The sequence below is a fragment of the Zonotrichia albicollis genome, chromosome Z (assembly GCF_047830755.1).
Source record: "Zonotrichia albicollis isolate bZonAlb1 chromosome Z, bZonAlb1.hap1, whole genome shotgun sequence".
Lineage (NCBI taxonomy): Eukaryota > Metazoa > Chordata > Aves > Passeriformes > Passerellidae > Zonotrichia > Zonotrichia albicollis.
Window position 1 is genome coordinate 54,376,505 of NC_133860.1, and position 20,187 is coordinate 54,396,691.

A 20,187-nucleotide genomic window follows, 5' to 3' on the forward strand; every position below is an offset into this window, starting at 1 on the left:
AGTAGGTAAGTTTATGGCAGCTTTCTGCATAGACAAAGCTCATGTTTAGAGAGTCAGGACCCTAGGTTATGCTGTGTGACAGCCACTATAACAACCAGGTTCCATTTACTTACTACACCCACAACTGCAACTATTCTTAACACACCTGATCTCAGAGCTCCAAAATAGGTACTGACCAATTTCTCAGGTTGATTTCCACAAAAAACCCAAAAAAACAGGTACAGAGACCCAGAAAAAAAAACCAAAAAACTTTTACATGTTTCAAGATTAATTTGTTATGTCTATATGGAATACAAATGTGGTTCAGCAACCAAAAAGCAGATGTCCACAGCTGCAGTGTAATACTTTGTGTGTACCAAAACTCCTTTTTCATTTACAGCAGCACAAAATAATTTTTTGGCCTTTATTTATCAGTTAAAGCCCTGGTGAAGGTGAAGGACAAAGAAAACATACACTAATACACTGAAATTCTTTGCTTTCAAGGTGCAAATTTGTTTCTTCAGCCACACAGCAAAGTGAAGCATGCAGTGAAGCACGCAGTGAAGCTGTCAAGCCTCTGACACTGTTATGAGTTGGGAATCCTGCAGTGGTAAATGAAGCATGCAGCTTTTCTCAGTGAACCGCAACTCACAGGACTGAGATTGCATGCAACGTATGGCCTACCATAGGAGATCTTCCATAGGCAACCACGGCAGCTGCAGCAGCAGCAGCACTCATCTGGGGTGACATATTGTGCAGACTGGCATAGGCTGCCCCTGGACTGGTTAACTCTCCATTCATGCCAGCGTGAGGTACCATTCCAAATGGAGCAGGGTACGGTCCTGGTACTGCCAACGGGGTCCGCAAACCTGCAGCTATAGAATCATGAAATTAAGTGGGTTTATTTATGTATTCCTGCATACAGGAAAGAAGCCACTTTTTTTCTCTCCTAAAACACCTTGCCTTCCCCCCTCACACGCTGTCAAGAAACATTGCCATAATTTGTCAGTACCACCAGCTCTTTTCAGTGTAAATAAGATCTACTGAAGTCTGAACTTGCTGATTACTTCTAGCAATCTCTTCTAGCATTACCTATTTCCATTTCTGTAATATTCCCCTGTTTACATTAATCTCTTCTTTGCCAAATTAAGCAGTAAAGCTGACAGACATGGTTTACACAGCTCATGCCTGAAGCAACTGTGTGTACCAGCCTGAATAGCAAAAGTAAACTTCCCCCGGCATTTGTCAAGCTGTGCACTGCAGCAAATATTAGTAGATTCAGACAAAGACTGTAGAAGAGATTGCATGCAGAGTAAGTACCAGAAACTTCTGAGAAGTCTTTTTATATTGCATTCAGTCTCTGGATTATTTGCAAAAAAAGATAAAGACAAAAGTAAACAAAGAAGACTAAGAGACAGAAAGATATTCAAACTCCTGATAATCCAGACATCTGCTTCTCATCAAGCCCTCTCTTGATATCAAGAACAAAGCAATATATTTAGTTAGCAGTCACATGTGTAAAAAAAAAGATTAATTCTGGAACCATAAAAAACCATGAGGTAATGCATTTACCAGCTTGGTTAACCAGAGGGTCCATTGTTGGAGGTTTGCCAAGGCCTGGACGGAGTCCTGGAGTTGCACTAGTGCCTGGGGTTGGCACATCACCTCGAGGAGTTGGTGTGCTGGATTTCAGAACAGGCGTGCTGGCTTTTTCATGCTGGTATCATTAAACAAATTAAATGAGTATTATTTTTAATCCAGGCCATATTATACAATTTATCACAACAGCAGCTGGGATGCTGGGCACCTACTACCTAGTCCCTCAGCCAATTTTCATAAATCCACACAATGCTGACAACATTAACTCGTGAGAGAGAAATGTTGACCTTTTTGATTGCTGCCAAAATTAAAATAAGAAACATAGAAAGTTATTTTCCCTCTTCTACTGACATATAAAAAGGAATGCCTGAGCTATTTTTTTTTCTTCAGGAAAATACAGTATGCATTACCAAACCACTTTAGTTTGAAATCATTAATATCTAAATTATTATTTGACACAGAAAATCTAACTGCAAAAAACAAAATACCACCAAAATATAGTCGAGAGTATAAAAAAACCACGACACAGAGAATCAGATCAAATTATTAGGGATACTACAAGAAAAAGTCTCCAAGGAATAACAGCCTATTTAGAAGAGTTTAACAAAAAAGTCTGAAAAACTTCTTAGTGATTTTTACATGCCATGGTGGTTTTACATGCCATGTAAAACTGTAAGTTATTGCTTCCAACAAAACCACCAAGCCAATGCTTAAGCAACTCTTGCTCCTTGTAATAAATTTGCAACTCATTTGACAGAAATGTAGGAAATAGAAGAAATCAAAACAAGGCAGAAAATACTGCTGAGGAAGAAAGCTTTAAAGATAAAATAATACTTTAAAGATCTGGAAAAAGCAGTAGGCAACTGCAGCCTCAAATGTTTAATGAGGGGTAATTTGTGCCACAAGTAGTAGCAGAAAAGTGGAGAGTCAGATTTTACAAGAAAGAAGACTAGCTGGACCACTGACTGCTACCTACCAGACCCATTTCCTTGGATTTGAGGGAAGTGGAACTTCCTGAAGAAGCTGTAGATGCTGGGCTGCTGGAGGCATCCTTCTTCAGCAGGCGGGCTTTATCGATACCGTTTTCACGGGGTGAATGAGTGGGACTTGCCCTTGGGGAAGAAGGATCCTAGAAACAATGGTAAGGGAAGAACAGCATAGAACTGTGTCATAAACTGGTACACAAACACCACTAAAGAGTCTATGGGAGAAAAAAAAACCACAAAAAAACCCCACCAAACTAGAAGAATTTAAACAGTAAGTGCAAATGACAAGACGTTTTGTTATCTTTGTAGAAAAAAACCTGAAATCCCTTCATCAACCTAGAGAAGTACATGAAGTCATATAATAAGTAATCTGTTTTTATTGTACACTACATGTAATCATAAATTGTTTTCAAGCACAGAGCTTGCAAAGCATACTTAAGTACAAACTAAAGAAAGTGCAGCAAATGTGGTAAGAGTAAGGAAGACCAACAGAAACTGCAGTAACTTGACACAGTTTTTATCATGTATGTTCTCCATGCTCTGCTAGTTGCAATAAACATTTCAAAAATCTCTTATAGGTGATAAAAACCTTGCTTATCTCTACCTTCAGAAGAAGAGGCAGACTCATGCCTTCACAGATTTCACACAGTATTTTGAGTTGGAAGAGACCCACAAGGATCATTGAGTCCAGCTCTTAGGTGGAATGGCTCATACAGGGATCTTTATATGCCATAATAGCTGCCACATTTTTGCTAAACACCATCTGTAATTGCCTTGCCACTTACATCTGCAGAGAAACTGAAATCACCTCTCAGGTGATTATTTTTCTCTGTTCCAGAGGCACTCTCTGCATTTACTTTAACTTGAAATAGCCAGCCCCATGAGTTACAATGCTATCAGAGCTCTGCAGGTTCTCCACGCTCCTCTGGCTCATAAGAATAGCAACAGGGAGAAATCACACCTCACAAAAGGGCTATAAGTCTACGGACTGATTATTAAGCAGTTTCATTGTAGGCCGACCTTCTGAAAGGATTAGTAAAATCACTAGTTGGACACCCATTTTTCTACTTGGCTGACATTGTTTGGGCACCTTGGGCTACTGAGGGCACTTGTCTCCCTACCAGCTTCTCTCCGTTTCACAGACCTGAAGAACCTCACTACCATATTCAGGCTTCCTAAATCTGTGTGCTATAGGAAATAAAAGATGAAGAAAAGGGGGCACCCATCCCTTTACCTTGATACCATTACCAAATCTCAACCCTGGAGAAAAAAAAAAAGTGTCTATAATCTTGTAAAAGTGTCTACAATCTTGTAAAATAACTTCATTCTAGAAAAACAGCATTTATGGAAAATGTCTTTAACATAGGAGATTAAAATACAAGCAATTTTTAAGGTAATTTTTTAAATAACAACCCTACTATGAAATAGAACATTATCTAATGTCTTCCTTTTTCATTCAAAGACAGGAGTTTGAAAACCTCAGCCTTCCACATGCAGTTCACCACAACCCTCTACACTACAGGCCAGCTGTGAAGTGTCAGAATGTTAACTGCAGAGAGAGAAGACCTGGACAAAGCAGCAGAAGAAAAAACTGAGAAGGCAACTAGAAAAATCTTAAAGGAAGACACAGTACTAATAAAAAGGAGAAGTTGTGAATATTTTAACATATCCACAGAGGATTATTTTTCTTCTAACAACTAAAGGTACTTTTCCTTTCACCTTTGGGCAAACGTCAAGACTACAAAAATGAAAAAAGTTACCTCATTGGATACATCTACAACCAAGTTATCGTCACTCTTGTCCCCATCACTGTCCTATTAAAAATAAATAAATATAGTGTTCATTTCAATTAGTACAATAAGAGCCCAGACAGAAAAACTACACATCTACTCAGACATTTTTTGTTTTTCCTAAATAAAAAACAAACAGCCTGTCATTAAGTTATTAGCAGCAGGGACAATAATTAAAAAAGAAACACAACACCTTATTTCTGCTATAATAGTAAAACCCAAGTAAGGTAGAACTAGTTGAAGAATGGGGATCTCATCATCAGTCAGCAAGATGGTCCAAAATCCACCCTTCAATACCACCATAAACAGTTGTTATCACTTCTCCTAAAACAGAAAGGTACTCTGTTCATACACTAAACTTGTATTAATTTAGAGAAAGTACTGTTTGTGCATACCTGGAAAAACACCAAAAAACAGATGTCAGGAAAATAGAGCTTTTTGCCGTGTTTGATGAATCATCTTTCTTAAAGTGATAGTACCATTTCCCTCCTTTTTTCAGAAAGGCAAGTTTTGAAATCAAAAGTTCTGGGAAGGAAAAAACTTCAGAAATGCCAAGGAATTTCAACATTTCTGCCCAAGAAAAGCAAAATACTTGGATGTTCCTAAACAGAAATGTTCTACTGCAGCTTGTCAAACTGCATTTTGAGTGTTCCACTTAGGCTGATGTTCACCTGAGCTGGTCTACCAATGACTGCTGTCATGGTAGTGCCTCCTGGTCCCTCTCTCCAACAGGGGCCAGGATTCCCCAGTAGGCACATTCAGATACAGAGGTCTAGTGATTTCCACAGCACCCCAGAGTGTTTCAATCAGAAGGCAAGTCTTGACTCAAAATCAAGCAAAGAAATGAAGTGAATGTCAAAACTTAACTTCTTGTGGGAAGAAGTTTGACATTTCCAATAAAAGTACTTTTAGTTAAAAAGCTTCTACACAAACAAACCAGACATACAAGATTGCTCAGCTATCCTCCATCTCTTGCTTTCAAAGTGTCTGAGCTTTCACACATAAAACTAAATACTTTCTCTCCCTTCAGGCCACAATGCTTTAAAAAAAACAAAACCGAGCCACCCAAAACCAACCAAACAAAAAACCCAAAACCAACCAACCAACCAAAAGAAACACCCACAAAAACTGAACTGAAAAATGCTCCCTAATCAACAGGTAGTTTCAACCCTTCCCTTCTGTTAACAGCTGAATCTTGCGCCAAGAAATAACATAATAGGGATATTAGGGATCCAAGAGCGCCAATGGTAATTCTATTTGCAACTCAGGAAGCTATCCAATCAACAGGTGAAAACAAAAGACTTGGAAGCTTTAGCTCCATTTATCTGCCATCTCCTGAGAAGCATGAAGCACCCAGAGTACTAGAACAGGTGGGAGCATGTGGGAGAAGGGGCACTGGTTTGCCAGAAACGCCCCTCTGGAGGACAAAAATAGTTGCAAAGCCATGTTTAAGTGAACCCTAGCAACTCGGTCATCTTAATAAACAGAAACTTCCTGGGACTATCAAAGGCATCTCCAGTAACTTCTACCAATATCAGAAGTCTCCTCACTAATAAATTCATGCAGTGAAACTATATCGGTACTAATATGAAAATTAGTCAAAAGTTAAAAAGGGGGAAAAAATTCACTTTTTATTATTATTCCAAAAGCTACAGGTCCTAGAACTCATTTATGTGCCTTTTGACAAAAGCAGTATTTCCTTGTTGCTACAAGGGATTAATCTAAAATGAGCTCAATGAGCAGATCTGTATTTGCTTAATTGGTGGGCCTTCCAAAAACACTTGTCTTCAAGATTAGAATAAATCTGGAACTTTCCAATATCCTTGGATATATTTTAACTTGATGCTGCCTTTAGCTGTAAAGTCCATGTCAAACAAACAGAGGGCAGAAACATTTAAAATGTGGATTAAAAACTGCTTCTACTGTGCAATAGCATCCTTTACATTTCCTTATGGTAGAAACACAAGAAAAACAAGTAAGTAAAGCTTTTCCTTCCTTTTTATATCAAGCATAGCTTAAGAATGCTTAATCTCCAAACATTAAAAATGAAAAATGCCAATAGAGTATCAAACCCTTAAAGCTGAGGGAGTAAGATGGGGAAGTTTGCCAAACCCTTCTGTAATCAAAACATTATTATTAGAAAGTGGTGGAAAAAACAACTTGTAAAGCCATTAACAGCGCTAAAATATCTAATAGCTGCTCAAAGACATTATCCAAGTGGAGAGAAATTAAAATTACCCTTCCAAATACTGAGAAAATAAAATGGCACCTAATTTTGTCTTGGGTTTCAGTAACCAAGAATTAATTAGTGATCCGAATCACATAAACCAGATAATTTGCCCAATTATTGCTGTATTAAAGTGCAGTATGTTCTAATAGATTTGAATTTTGCTTTTCAGTACTCTCTCACACCAGTCCTAGTTTCTTAGGCCGGTTTAAATACCATCCTGTGTTTTGGCTGAGAATTTAGACGTGAAGTCAAAAGCCTATGTGAACCTTCTGATGTTCACTCACATTGTTGCAATGAAGTGTCTCTTTAAAACCAAGCAACAAGCAAGCTAGTTAAAAATGCAGAACACAAAACTCTGAACTTTCAACATTTCAATTTTCTTTCTGCTGGAATTGCCTTATCAGCCAGAAGTAAAATTCAGTAAGCTGGTACAGCTTGACAGCATATGCAATTTGTAATGGTAATTATAACTCAGCATGGTAATAACTACTTATCATTAAAATTTACCAACTATAACAAAATTCTCCATTTCAAACAAACCTGCAGTTTCTAGAGGAGTCCAGAAAGAATGTCACTCAAACTCTGAAAAATGCCCCAGAGCACAGTGAATCCCAAACAGCTACTCCTACTGAGGACTATTACTTCACAATATCCTAAACTACTGAATCACAGCCCTTCCTAAGATTTGAATCTGTTCCTCTCTGGCACATATATTCATGTACTACTTCATCTATAGGAATGTTGCCTTGGTCTTCACAGCTCTTTTACTCCTCATACAAGCACAGTATGTGCAAATTAATTAATCATTTCCTTGACACAGATTTGCTTACATAGTGGCTGGAATCCTTATCATCCACCTTTCTCTTTTTGATGTCATTGGCATATTCAGGGCCATTCCTGCGTTTATCGCTTCGTAGACTGTCGGGGACCAACAGAGAATTACTCTGTAAAGACAAAAATCAAGGTCAATCAAAGATTCCTTTTAGGATTCCTCCATATATTCATAAAAATTCAAATTGATGTGATAGATGTTTTAGAAACGTGATACATACTTAAGTCTTTCAATTCAATTTAATTCAAAACAAAGTCCTCCAGGCAAACATATACAGCTCCACACATTCTAAGAAGCTTGGCTTTTCATTGTTCAACTTATCAAAAGTTTAGTTCACTTGTCAGTCACCATCTATTTAACTAATTAATTCAACTGAATTTATTGTTTAGGAGAAGAAGAAGGCTTGCAGTTTATTCATGAGCAAGTAAAAACAATTTAATTATTTTTTTAATGTTCAGATTACATATAATAAAAGGGATTTACTACACAATCCGATTGATCAGTCACTTTTAGAGCACCATTAATAGATGAAGCTTTGGTACCTACACCTGCAGGTATGGACAGATAAACAGCAGCTTGCCTTTAATGCCTAAAATAACAAGTATGTGCTGAATACGGTTATGCAGTAATCAATTGTTAGCTGGAGTTAGCTCCAATTTGATTCCTTCAACAAATGGATTGCAAACAAAGATCAAATATTTTTACTTCCAGCATAACATTCACTACTAGTGTGAAATTAAGGCTAAAGTGTTGCTTAATCAGACTTGATCTGAAAAACTGAGGCCAACACAGGCACACAAAAGACAAAAGCAAAGACTAATCTTTTCCTCAAACTACATGGACTGCTTTCATTCATGCTAAGTTATGCTAAGTACAAACTGTTGACCCAAAGAGCATTTTAGACATTTTTCAGTCACATGACAATTTGATATGCCTGTGATTACCGATTCCCATCTCCATCTCAGTTCCAGCTAAAGCATTAAAATGTGTTACAATGAGTTCTTTTAAGTGCAGGATTAGCATATGCAAGAAGGCAATTTGTTCACTGATGTGTTAATGCTGCGAACAATACTGAATGGGTTGAGAAAAAAATCTCCTTTCACAAAGACCTGGTAAGCCTAGATCCAAAAAGCCAAGTACATGCTTAGATAAATAAATATAGGCTCACATAAATATATAAGTAAACAGGCGTTTACATCCAGACACGTATCTCTCTCAAGAGAGAAGTCTAATACCAACAGGAACTTCGGTGTAAGCCCTCAAAGGACATATTTAGATCTACCCAAGAGACAGATATTTACCTTAATATATCATAAATTTATACAAATAGCCAGTGAACTGTGCACTGAATAGCTTCCCCTTCAAAACCTGAAGACATCAAGATAGTTTTGCTCAAACACAAATGTTTAGCCCCAAGGAGAAGGAGAAGGAAACAGGGTACATAAGGCAATCTGAATCCTCTTTTTCCTAATTCAGAAGCTGCACTTTAAAGCCAACTCTAAGCTCTTTTATTCATGACTATTCAAGCTAAACAAATGCCAAAGGGCTTATATAAAGCATATATAGGAGGGTCTATTGAAATTCAGTATAAAGAAGCTCAAAATAATGTCTTTACCGAAATGTTTTGTGGCTAAAAGGTGGGCTTGTTGGATCATTGAACTAATTGCCTTGACAAATACATTCAGAATTTAACCCCTTATCTCCTCCCAGATGCACACAAACTCAGGGATTCACTAGTCTGAAAACCATTAAAACTAATTTTCAACATTTTAATGTTAAATCCATCATGCTTGTGGCAGTAGAAACATCTCAAGAAGCAGCAGAAATACCTTAAGAAGTAAGATGTCAGTTAAAACTTGACCAGAAGGTTTCTTCCTCTTAAGGAAGAAAGTCTTTTGGTTAAGAGATACTTTCCTTAATAAAAATAACTAAAAATTTCTATTTTTCTACTGAAGAATTGAGATTAAAATAATTAAAGCAAATGCAGTAAAGAGAAAAAAAGTCAGCTCCTCACTTTAATTTAAAAAAAATGTATGAAGAGCAGAAAGGTGGCAAAGAGGCAACACTTGGAAAAAATTTAGCAAGCTTGCTATTTGGAGTTACAGCTTGCAAAATGTGACAACCTATAGGCATAACTATTATAGCTGATTTTTTTTTTCTTTTTAAATTTACTCTACCTAAACAATGCTGACAATATTTTATACTGTTTGTCTTGTCGAATTTCAAAACTGTGAAATATAACATAGGAAATGCCAGGTCCCACTGAGTCCTAAACACCAAACAAAGATTATTAGATTTGTTTTTTCTCCAAAAGACTGGTTTCTCACACTAACATATAATTACATCACAAGCTTATTCTGCAAAACATATCCTCTATGGTCATACTCACACCACTTTTCTGTAACTTACCACATTAATTTAAACCACTGTTCTCTGTGATCAGAGCATCCATGCTAGGAAGCTGCTGTAGAGCAGCTCTACATTTCCCAGCAGCTACATCAGAAATTGCAAATAAGATCATGCTCTTTTTATGGCAAAATCTATGAGTAAACTCAAAAATTAAAAAGTTCTTGCTTTGTTTCCCATAGAAGTTCAAGAAAGTTCTAACAACTTTGACTAAAACCAGGTAAAGAAAAAACAGCTTGCTACTGTAAACTACTACCATAATTCAAACTACCAAATAGGTAAGATTTCATTCAAGAATGTGAAAATATGAATATTTTACAATAGTGCAAATAGTAAATCCAGAACACTGAAGAACAAATTCAATAAATGAAAATACAAGAACTGGTAAAGAGATGATCATAGATGCCTTTATTAATATCTCTTACCTTTGTAATGATAAGGTTCAGAGAACAGTGAGAACATACTAAAAGCCACCTTTCCTCATTTTAGCTCTGGTAGAGTTTATACTTGCTGTATGCCCACTGTCAAACAGGGCCGGCCAGAAGGCAGCAGCAGCAGCCTCACAACATTAGAGTTTCCTTATTTTCTCTTTTGAAGAGTGATCTGTTTAGTTCTCCTAACTAGGTCTACTAACAACTGACTTATTTTCAAAAGTGGGACAAGAATTTGGTTGTAATTTGTTTAAAATAACTCTACAGAAATTTTCATCTGGGATAGCTCTTCAATAATGATTCAGCAAAAAGGGCAATAATGTGTGTGTGTATATATATATATATACACACACGCATGCAGTTTATATTCTAAAGAGAAACTGCATAGCATCAAATTTTATTTTGTCTTAATTTCAACAGATTAGATACATGAGTGAGGATACTCCTTTCATACTTAAGAGTTCAGTTCATTAAGGATTACCAATGCAACATTTACAAATCATGAAGCTCAGATCAGAGGAAGTGGTCAAAATCAGTTTCATGTGTTTTCCTATCAGAATTACCAGACTGTATAAATGCTGTACAGCAGGCAACTTGCGATCCGGAAGCAACTCTGCTGCCAGCAAAAGTTAAATACTGAAACCACCAGAAGGCAAATGCAAAACAAAAACCTGGTCCTGATGCACAGCAAGAATGTAGGCTCCCTACTAGGAATCTAATGCACATTTTTCAAATGCACCTCTTTGACTGCCACACTGCTCCCCACAGGAACCACTTCCCAACCTCAACTGGGCCAGAGGCGCGGGCTGAGAGCACTTCATTTATCCCATTACCCCGCTTATAATACAGCACAGACAATTCATACAGAATAGCACATGCAGAACTGACAACTGACTTTATGCTGATCATTACATCAATTAAATAACAGTATTTACATGACATCTGTGCAGATGGTTCAACTGCACCTGGTCCCAATTAAGATGTTTTCTAGTGCTGGGCTCCTTAGTCCTCTCACTCCCCTTTTCCCCAAAGATGTGTGATGGCCTGCTCTGTGCTTGGCCATTCCCTGACTCGCTGCACATCCCTCAGCCACCACAGCCAGTTACCACAGCTAACGACTTGGGCTTGCCTGCTGTGCTCAGTGGAGCCTCTGTGTTTATTTTATTTAACCATGCATGGGGCCTCTGCCCTGCCTCTGCACCACACACCAGTGCTATCTACAGATATGCACAAATGGACAGGAACAGGTACAATTCCTTGCTGAGTAGGCAAAACAGGATCAAGTCTAACAACTACACCCAAAACACCAGTTGCTCCTTGTTAGGACTCACTGACAGGAATAGAGTAGATGCTGGAAGATGGACTTTAATATCCCCCAGACAGGCAAAAGAAGATTGCACTCAAAGCTATTCTGTTCCAGAATTACTAACTTCAATTTGTTCAATATGCTTTACTGCAAACACGCATGTCAAAAACCCAAAAGCTGACTTAGGAAGTCAGTAAGTTTTGTGTCAAATTACTCCTGATGGAAAGCTACTTGACCTCTCCTTTTTTTCAAGTACCACTTTAATTTATATTGAGTTCACAATCAGATTACATTAACAAAGAATAAGTTGATTTCAGTATTTTCGAGCTATTGTTGTCAAAATCAAGGTATCCATAAAAACTTTTACCAAACCATCTCAAACCCATTGCCCTTTGTCATCAACCTTATGCTGCCTTCTATCAGCTACAAACTAAACTGCAACTGCTCTAGCAACCCAGAGCTCTTATAGATCAGCAATCCCTGGAGCCATTCTTTCTTCAAAAAGTCCAAGAAATATACCTGTGGTATGCTGATCAGTACCATAGACTTCCATATAACAACTTTTATGAATTTCTTTCCCCCATTGAAAGAATTAAAACACAAAACCAGCTTGCACATAATATCTTCAATGAAATAGCACTCAGTTGTTCATGCCCAACTTCTCCAAGACTGGGAGACAAAGAATAGGATACAGAGCTCAGGGCATAGAATATTTTTCAACTGTAGGAAAAGAGCATTTGCTTTACAAAACAATAGCAATGTTTACACTTAACAATGAAGGCAAAAAAATATCTGGGAAAATTTATGAATACTTCCTAGGCCTTAGAAAATAAGCTCAGTATTTTTCATGAGGACAAAAGACAAATACCAACTAATGTAAACCCTAAGCACACAATGAAGTAAGATTTCACTGTCTGAAAATGACTACTAAATGTTACAACAGAGTGCATCAAAACATTTGCATTTCTGTGCTGTCAAACAGGATACTAGACTAGTGGGAACACAAGTGATAAATGAAAACATACAATGAGTTTGAAAACTGCTGCAAGCACATTTCCTAAAGAAAAAAACGTGGATATCAAAGTTCTTTCATACTGGTATCTCCCAAAGCTTTCAGATTCAGTTGCAAAACTTGCTTCCTTTGTCTGGCTTCACTACCTGCAGCCAGAATTTGCCACATTAGAAGGGATGCCTGCATTTGTACAATAACACGACCCAGTTTGGGACAGTTAAGAGATAAATCAGTCAAAACCCACCAGCCATTACCCACCTAGGCATGTAATTTAAACCTGACAACACAGTTTTAGCATTCATGTAGGAAGTATACTATTATTACTAACTTATATGTTACTCATTAGACAAATGAGTGAGATTTACCAAAAAACTTTTCTTAATTTTACTTTCTGGAACTTGAGCTAATATATACAAGAAAAACGTCATGCTAATTTAGATATAACAAAAGTAGTTAAACTGGCCAAAATAAAAAATGATGAAACCATGTCTGTATATTAATTTATAAATACAAGAATGTCACTCATTTTGGTGTATTTCTCCATATACAACACATAAAAGCTCATTACTGCTTATGTAAGGAGACTTTAAAAAATAAATCCACATCTAATTTAAAAATTAATATGCTCCAATCTGTCACAGTGCACTTTAACCCAAAGTTATGTCACAAAACCTCAATTTAAAACCCCATACACAGGCGCTAAATTTTAACTTTTTGAGCTGGCATTTCCAGCTTTTAGCTTTTACTGATAGGGCTTGAAGGTCATGCTAGACATATTTGATGGAAATCATACTGTAGAACTGCACAGTAACAGCAAACATCATGCTGGATATAGGTAACTTACAAACTGCCTGGGGTTTGGTGGCTTGGATGATGAAAGCATCCCTGTCAGGATTTTTAGCAGCACCATTACTTTTAAAATGCTGTTCTGAAAATCAAATTGATTTTATCTTCATGACCCAAATGTTATAAAGTGATTTCAACCACACAAAGCAACCAAACAAACCTGTTGCTATCCCTTGTGTACCTGGGACCCATATTCTATTATCCTTAAAACTATATTTTAGATTAAAAGAAAATTCCATTAAAAATGTAAGAGAATTAGAGAAGCTTGAAGAGCCCATAATTCCCAGCTGATAATTTTAGTCATAGAGTTGAACTTAACTATCTCTTGAGTTATTCTTTCATTGAAGGGGTCCTTTACTGCTAAGATTTTGATGTAACAATGTATTTAAGAATTTTAAGTTCAAGTTCACCTGTATTCAGCTACTAAAGTTTAAGTTAGCTATGCAGTATTATCCTGCACTGAGGCCAGAAAGAAACTAGAATGACCATAGTGTAGTATGCAAAACTCAGTGTATCCACATGGCAAAATTCCTTTATGATATAAAGACTCAGATTATTTAAAAGTTAATTACTGATAAACCAACATAAAAACACTCTGCTTCAGGTAATAAGCAAGCAATCATCAGTTAGACATATGGATACAGAAGCAACTGCAGCAACAATTTTACATAGTTTAAGTAAAATTTACATCTATAGTAAACTAAGCAAGTGATCCTGCAACTCTCCCACAACCCAAAAGTGAGGTTTAATTTTTGATACTTTTCCTTCCATAGGCAAAAACTACTCTCAGCTACAAGATTAAGTCAGAGTCCAAATTTCACAATGCTAAGAACCTGACTTTAAATTCAAACCCTCAATCAAGATTGCTTAAAATGAAAATTAATTAAACCAAATTGCATGATGGACAGGGCAGGAAGCTGGGACCAGGGAAAGGTCATGAAACATATCAAATCAAAACACAGAGCCACCACTAGCTGGGGATTCCTGCAGTCAACTAACAGCACTCAAAGAAGTATGTCCCACACTGAGCAAAAAGCCCTGAATAAGTCAGAGATTTAATAAAAAACCCAACTTAAAATTATTTCTGCAGACACACTGTCATTAATAACATTAAGCAAGCTGAAATGAATGCTTCTTGCTTAGTAATCTAAAACTAAAAGACTGCTGCAAAAGATATGCAGATACTTTCCAGTAAATAATTGTCAAGCAATAAACTGGAAATAATTTTTATATATATTAAATAAGCAGCAATAAAAGTCAGAAATTTAGTACTGTACAACTATCTGTCAAATAATTTTTCCTAGTTCTTGTCTTTTGTAATTGTGAAAAGGAACAAAATAGAGCCCAAATTCAGCTCTGACGTAAACAAACAGAATGAGCTTTGTTACTTGAATTAAGTTGCACATGACCATCTCTAACAGATTAATACAGCAATATCACTTAAAACCAAACAGCATGAAAAGCAGCAAGTAGTTCTTTAGAGGGATTTTCAGAGAAGGCCAAATCTATTACAGCTTCTGTCTACAGGGAAAAAAGTATCACTGTAGGAGTTATACCTGAAGCATAAATTAAGCAGCAGTGACATTAGTATGGCTTCAACAGATGCAGTTAAAAAAATCTCCTAGGGCCAAACACCATCATGACACGTTTAAAATTCTCACAATTAAATTTCTCACCTGTTCTCCAACTCTTAATTCCTGAAAATCCTAGAGACTGAAAATCTCAACTCTGGACTAAGAATGCTGTATTTGCAACGTCCTTTTTGATTTGTAACTTTGTGCCCCCTTTCTGCCTTCAACAAGCAAACTAAAGCTCGAGTTTACCTAAAAGCATTCTGCTCAGAAACAAGACTCCTTTGTACAGTCCATCAAACAGATGATCTGGGGTCCCGCATAAACCAAGACATATCTTAACAGAAAACACACACACCTTGTATCATGAAAATAACTAAAAGGAAGACAAAACAGACAAACAGCACATCATCTGATTATCACATTATTGGAAATGGAAACATTAGCAGGAACGTTGGTACTTACTGTGCCTGGCTCTCTGTCTGCTCCCGCAGTAACCAAGAAATGGACAGACATGCCCGTTCAGACACAGAGGCAAGAACAGAAATAAAAAAGGGGGGAAAAAAATTAGAACACAAGCCACAAACAGTTTTAAAATGGCTTTTATTTATATAAGTCATTGCACATTCCTAATACAGTGATTTCCTGAAAATTACAGTATTTTGTAAACATGATTTACAGTTTAACCATACACAAAGCCTAGTTTTATTTCATGACAGAATAAATTATTTTCTTTTCAAAAATTAGTCAAGTGCAATTTTGCCCAATATTTAACTGAGTACTAGAATTTAAGCTTATGAAACTAAAGTAACAGATGCAATTATCTAAATCCTTTGCTTGAACACATTCACTCCAAAATTTAACTTCTTGTTCCCCCTACTTTCCCACCCACCCATTTAACAACATTACTTTGTTTGAAAAAAATCACCATTATGCAGTTTAACAATTTTCCACAATATGGTGCAGGCCACTGCTATTACAACTAAGCATTTACCAGGATGTCAAAAGGCCCTGCAAAGTATAGAGCAGGTGACACCTAGTGATCCCCTTTAAAATACTGAAAAATTCCAAGTTGAATTTTTCTTCAGTGGTTTATATGCAGACATTTTAAAGTTTGCCAACAGTTTTTTTTTTTTTTCGTTCTATGTAACTTGAATTCTTTAGAGATGCATATAATTTGCAGCAATGCGCAAATTTGACAATGTCCTAATCAGGCCTGCCATGCCTCTCACCTCTGTGGTGGTCTGCATCGTGATGCTTCTTGTCATCTTTTATTGCCAAGTGAGACTGCCCACCCAAAGCACTGGAGAGGGCAAGAAGGCCAGCACTGCTTCCAAGTGGAGGGATTCCTGGAGGCTGAAGTCCTGATGGATGCGGTGTTAGAGGCACTGGAGGTCCGTGGCCATGGGAGAGATGCTGAGCCTGCAACTGCTGCTGCTGTTCCCAGTGGTATCATCATCCCCAGAAGAACAGCGTACAGCAGACAGTTTGGGAAGGATAAGGCAGAAGTTTGGTTAATTATTGAGAATCTATAGTGAATTTTGACATTTATTTGTTTCCTCTTAGTCTAGCCCCTCCCCTTTAACCCACCGCACTATATAAGTGCATTGTATCATGCTGTCTGAGGACAACTCTGCTCACATCCCAGAAAAACTTATTTTGCAGCCTGACACATAAGTTCAGCAATTATGGGTTGTTTTGGGCAGCTACTGCCTGCCACAGCATCTCTGACAACACAGAACAGCAGCAGAAGAATCAAACACCTTTCCCTTTCCAGAGAAAGCCGTATCACTGCTCTGAAAATAGAAGTTCCAGCAGCAAGATTGGTTTAAACTCACATCCCTCTCTTTCCCCAGTCTGGAAGCAGCAAGTACCTTTCTATCCTAAATATTAAAGAATGTAAAAGATACAATGAACTCCATATTAGTAAAGTTTCATTTGTATTTTATTCTAGCCAAGGTTTTTAAGGGAAAGAGGGGAAATTATTCATGACTTAATGCTCTGTTTAGGAGCCAGATTTGAGCTGAAAATCCAGGTATTTTAGATAGCATGGAGTTCTCAACAAGAAACATGGTATTAATGATGTACATCCACTTTTAAAAGGAGTTTGCAAGATCAAAATCATAATGAATGGACACACAACCCTGTAACCAATCTGCTAAAATAATCCGTAAGTAATTTTAGAAACAGAGTTTTTACGTTAGAATGTCTTCCCCATAGTTTAAATATTAAGATATTTTCTAGTTAAAGCTTCCATGGCTTTATTAATGTTTACCAAGTTCAGCTATCCATTTAATTTGCCTAAAATGCTTAGCACAGTTTTTTTTTTAGAAAATGAAGCTTCAAAAACACCTTTAGCTTAGTCATAGCTCCCATAATCTGCTCCAGGTTAACAAGTATTCTGCCCCTCTCTCCTGCTTCCTTGTGTCTGGACATGTGAATAGAAGACAGAACAATCCTCTCCACCTTGGTCACTCTCCCTCTCCTCAAGGCAGACACCAGGCAAAAGCTAAAGTGCCCCCCAATTCACAGGATCGAAAAGGAGACAAAAAAACGTATGTCTGAACAGGATGAACTCAACTCTGACCAGGTGAATGCTAGTGGTCCTGCAGCAGCATGTAAAATTTTTACATTTACAGCTGGTAGCTACTGAAATCATTCCTGGACTGCAGTTTACAATATCTCATGCATCACACCAAAAAAACCTCTACTCAAAATAATGCAGCAATATTTAATCTGTTTATTTACGTATGAAATCTTTTCAAGACAACCAGTCAACAATACCTGTATAACATCTACCGGCATATGAATTAATTTATTTATCACTATTTATATATATTACTACTGAACTCCTACACTTTTACTTCTCATAACCCCATCTCAAGACATGCCTTGAGCTGTTTATAAAATTATGCAGACACAGGGGCTCACATTCAAGAACTCTACACTGCACTTGCTAATTTTTCACTTTTCTGCTGTCCTAACTGTCGTGCATTTACTTATTTTAAATTACAAGACAATCTTTAATTGTCTTGTAATCTCTAAATTACAATAAAGATTGTAATCTCTAAATTTCAATCTTTAAATTTACCACAATGCATTTAGTCAATTCTGTAAAGCCACATATTTATCAAATCTTTCTCACACACATATCAGGAATTTATTTTTGAATGCTGCATAAAAAGCCATGCTAGTATACACTTCAAAACATACATCTGATCATCACCCTTTTCAGTTTGGAAAACTAGGTAAAAGAGAACTTATTATTATTCTTCTAATTTAATGAGTTTTCAAAAGGCAACATTTTGAAGGAAGCATTAGGAACCATTTTGATTTTAAAGTAGTTAACACAGTAGACCACTTTCTACAATATCAACCAGTTTTTGCTAGTAAAGCTTCACTTAAGTGAAGAACTATCAGTAAGGAGCACTATAAGGTCTGACAGGTCTGCAGAGGTTTGGTTTGGGGGTTTTGCCTGTTTTTTGAATCCAGCCTCTAAAGAGCAATATGACATCCCTCTCCACACTGACTTTAATAAGACTTCAGTAGTTTCCAGCACATTTCCTCAAAACGGGTGATAACCTGATATTTTGGGTGTCTCTCTCAGAGATGGTAACTTAGTCACCTCCTTCCTCACTTCAGCCAGGTCAGTCATCTGCACTCTAGCTCTGAGGCAACTTCAATGAGCAGTACTGTGCAGCATTGTTGGCATCACTCTTACTTGTCCCCAGCTGCACTATCACCCCACATTACCTAATTTTATGTGCAACTTCCTAAAAATAAAAATTGATTTATTCCTTCCAAACTTGTTTCATGGCAAAAAGGCTCCTCCCTTCTCCGCCAATAAGCCCAAACTAGCTTCTTTTGCAGAGTGACCATAGGAAGGTTGAAACCTGGAACAGGAGTTAAATTGTTTCCATTTTTGCCCCTACTATTTGGGAAGTGTAGGAGGATAACCCTTATTCATCTCTATCCTGCTTGGTTTAATTAGCAAACAAGTTAAGACACTTGATTTCAAGAAGCACAAGTTAACATTTTAAGAAATGTCAGGGGCACCTTACCTACCATATCTCTGGCTCTGGTTTGTAGCCTACATACCACACATTATGAAAATAGTCTGAGAAATGAGGAACAGATAAATTGTTCTGAACAGATAAGAGGTTCTGAAGGTGAGAGTGGAAGGGCTGGGTCCTGTGCTCTCTGGTGGTGCTGCACACAGATAGTGGGGAGCAATGGGCAAGGTGTGGTGTGAGAGTTGCAAGTGCATTGCAAAGCTGCCCTGCACATTTTTGCAGCTTTGCAAATGTTTAGTTACAGGCATGGTACACAAAGATCTGTAAATATGGCACTACATGAAACTGACTTATAACTGAAATCCTGATTATGGTCTTTTAAGCCACCAGTGTTATATCATGATTTCATGTTTATTATCTGATGTTCATCGCTGTTCAGGGCTTCATTACACTGATTTATTGCTTATGTGTTATTTATTCATAACAGGTTTGAAGTTCTCCCTAAGAGATGAAGGATCATTCATAAAGATGATCCTTTCCAGAAATTCATATTATTTTTATTTAAAAAACCTTAATTTTTAAAAGCACATTGTATTATCTTTGTAGAAGGGATAAAAGGAATATGTGCTGCACACAAAGGAAAAAAATAAAGAATAGGGAGAGGGATAACAGCAATGTTCACCAGATGCATTTAGTAACTAAACATTTGCCATAGTAGATCCTACAAATAATTATGTTATGCATATAATCACTTTCCCATCACTTCAAAGACACTAATGCCTGCTCTGTAACCTTTTAAGAGCTTAGCAGCAGTGAGATATAAAACGGAGTAGGCTGGCAGCAGTATCATGGTCTACTAGGCATGTTCATTAGCAGTTAATTAAAAACTAGACATCTGCCATAAGAAATGTGCTCAAAAAAGGATGAGTAACAGGTCTGTCTTAGTACCAATTATTATTATTACTTGCAGAGCAAAGGCTGTGTCCACTTTCAGAGGAAAGTGGGAAGGTAGAGAAGAGTGCAATGATGCATACATAAGTGACTGCACTTAAGATAATTAGCCACAGCAGTGATTTTAAAATTATCTGTAGCTCACCCACCATTTTGTTACAAACCTAGAAGTTCTTCCTATTTGCAAGGGGAGAAATGGAATTACAAACTCATATTACTGTACTGTTTAGATATA

At 37.1% G+C, this 20,187-nt stretch overlaps 1 protein-coding gene across 4 annotated transcripts in view; it reads right to left on the bottom strand.

The window, feature by feature from the left end:
- The window catches only part of LOC102070136 (transducin-like enhancer protein 1), an 82,069-nt gene that overhangs the window by 24,541 nt on the left and 37,341 nt on the right, over positions 1-20,187 (bottom strand). For 3 of the 4 annotated variants that reach the window (XM_074533649.1, XM_014272030.3, XM_014272031.3), the window contains 7 exons: positions 16,221-16,425; positions 15,454-15,470; positions 7,415-7,528; positions 4,325-4,378; positions 2,555-2,707; positions 1,552-1,696; positions 664-854 (listed from right to left, as the gene is read on the bottom strand). In XM_074533649.1, coding sequence (XP_074389750.1) covers positions 664-854; positions 1,552-1,696; positions 2,555-2,707; positions 4,325-4,378; positions 7,415-7,528; positions 15,454-15,470; positions 16,221-16,425 — 879 coding nt within the window. The remainder of the gene's footprint in view (positions 1-663; positions 855-1,551; positions 1,697-2,554; positions 2,708-4,324; positions 4,379-7,414; positions 7,529-15,453; positions 15,471-16,220; positions 16,426-20,187) is intronic. The other variant, XM_074533648.1, reaches the window with a different exon arrangement.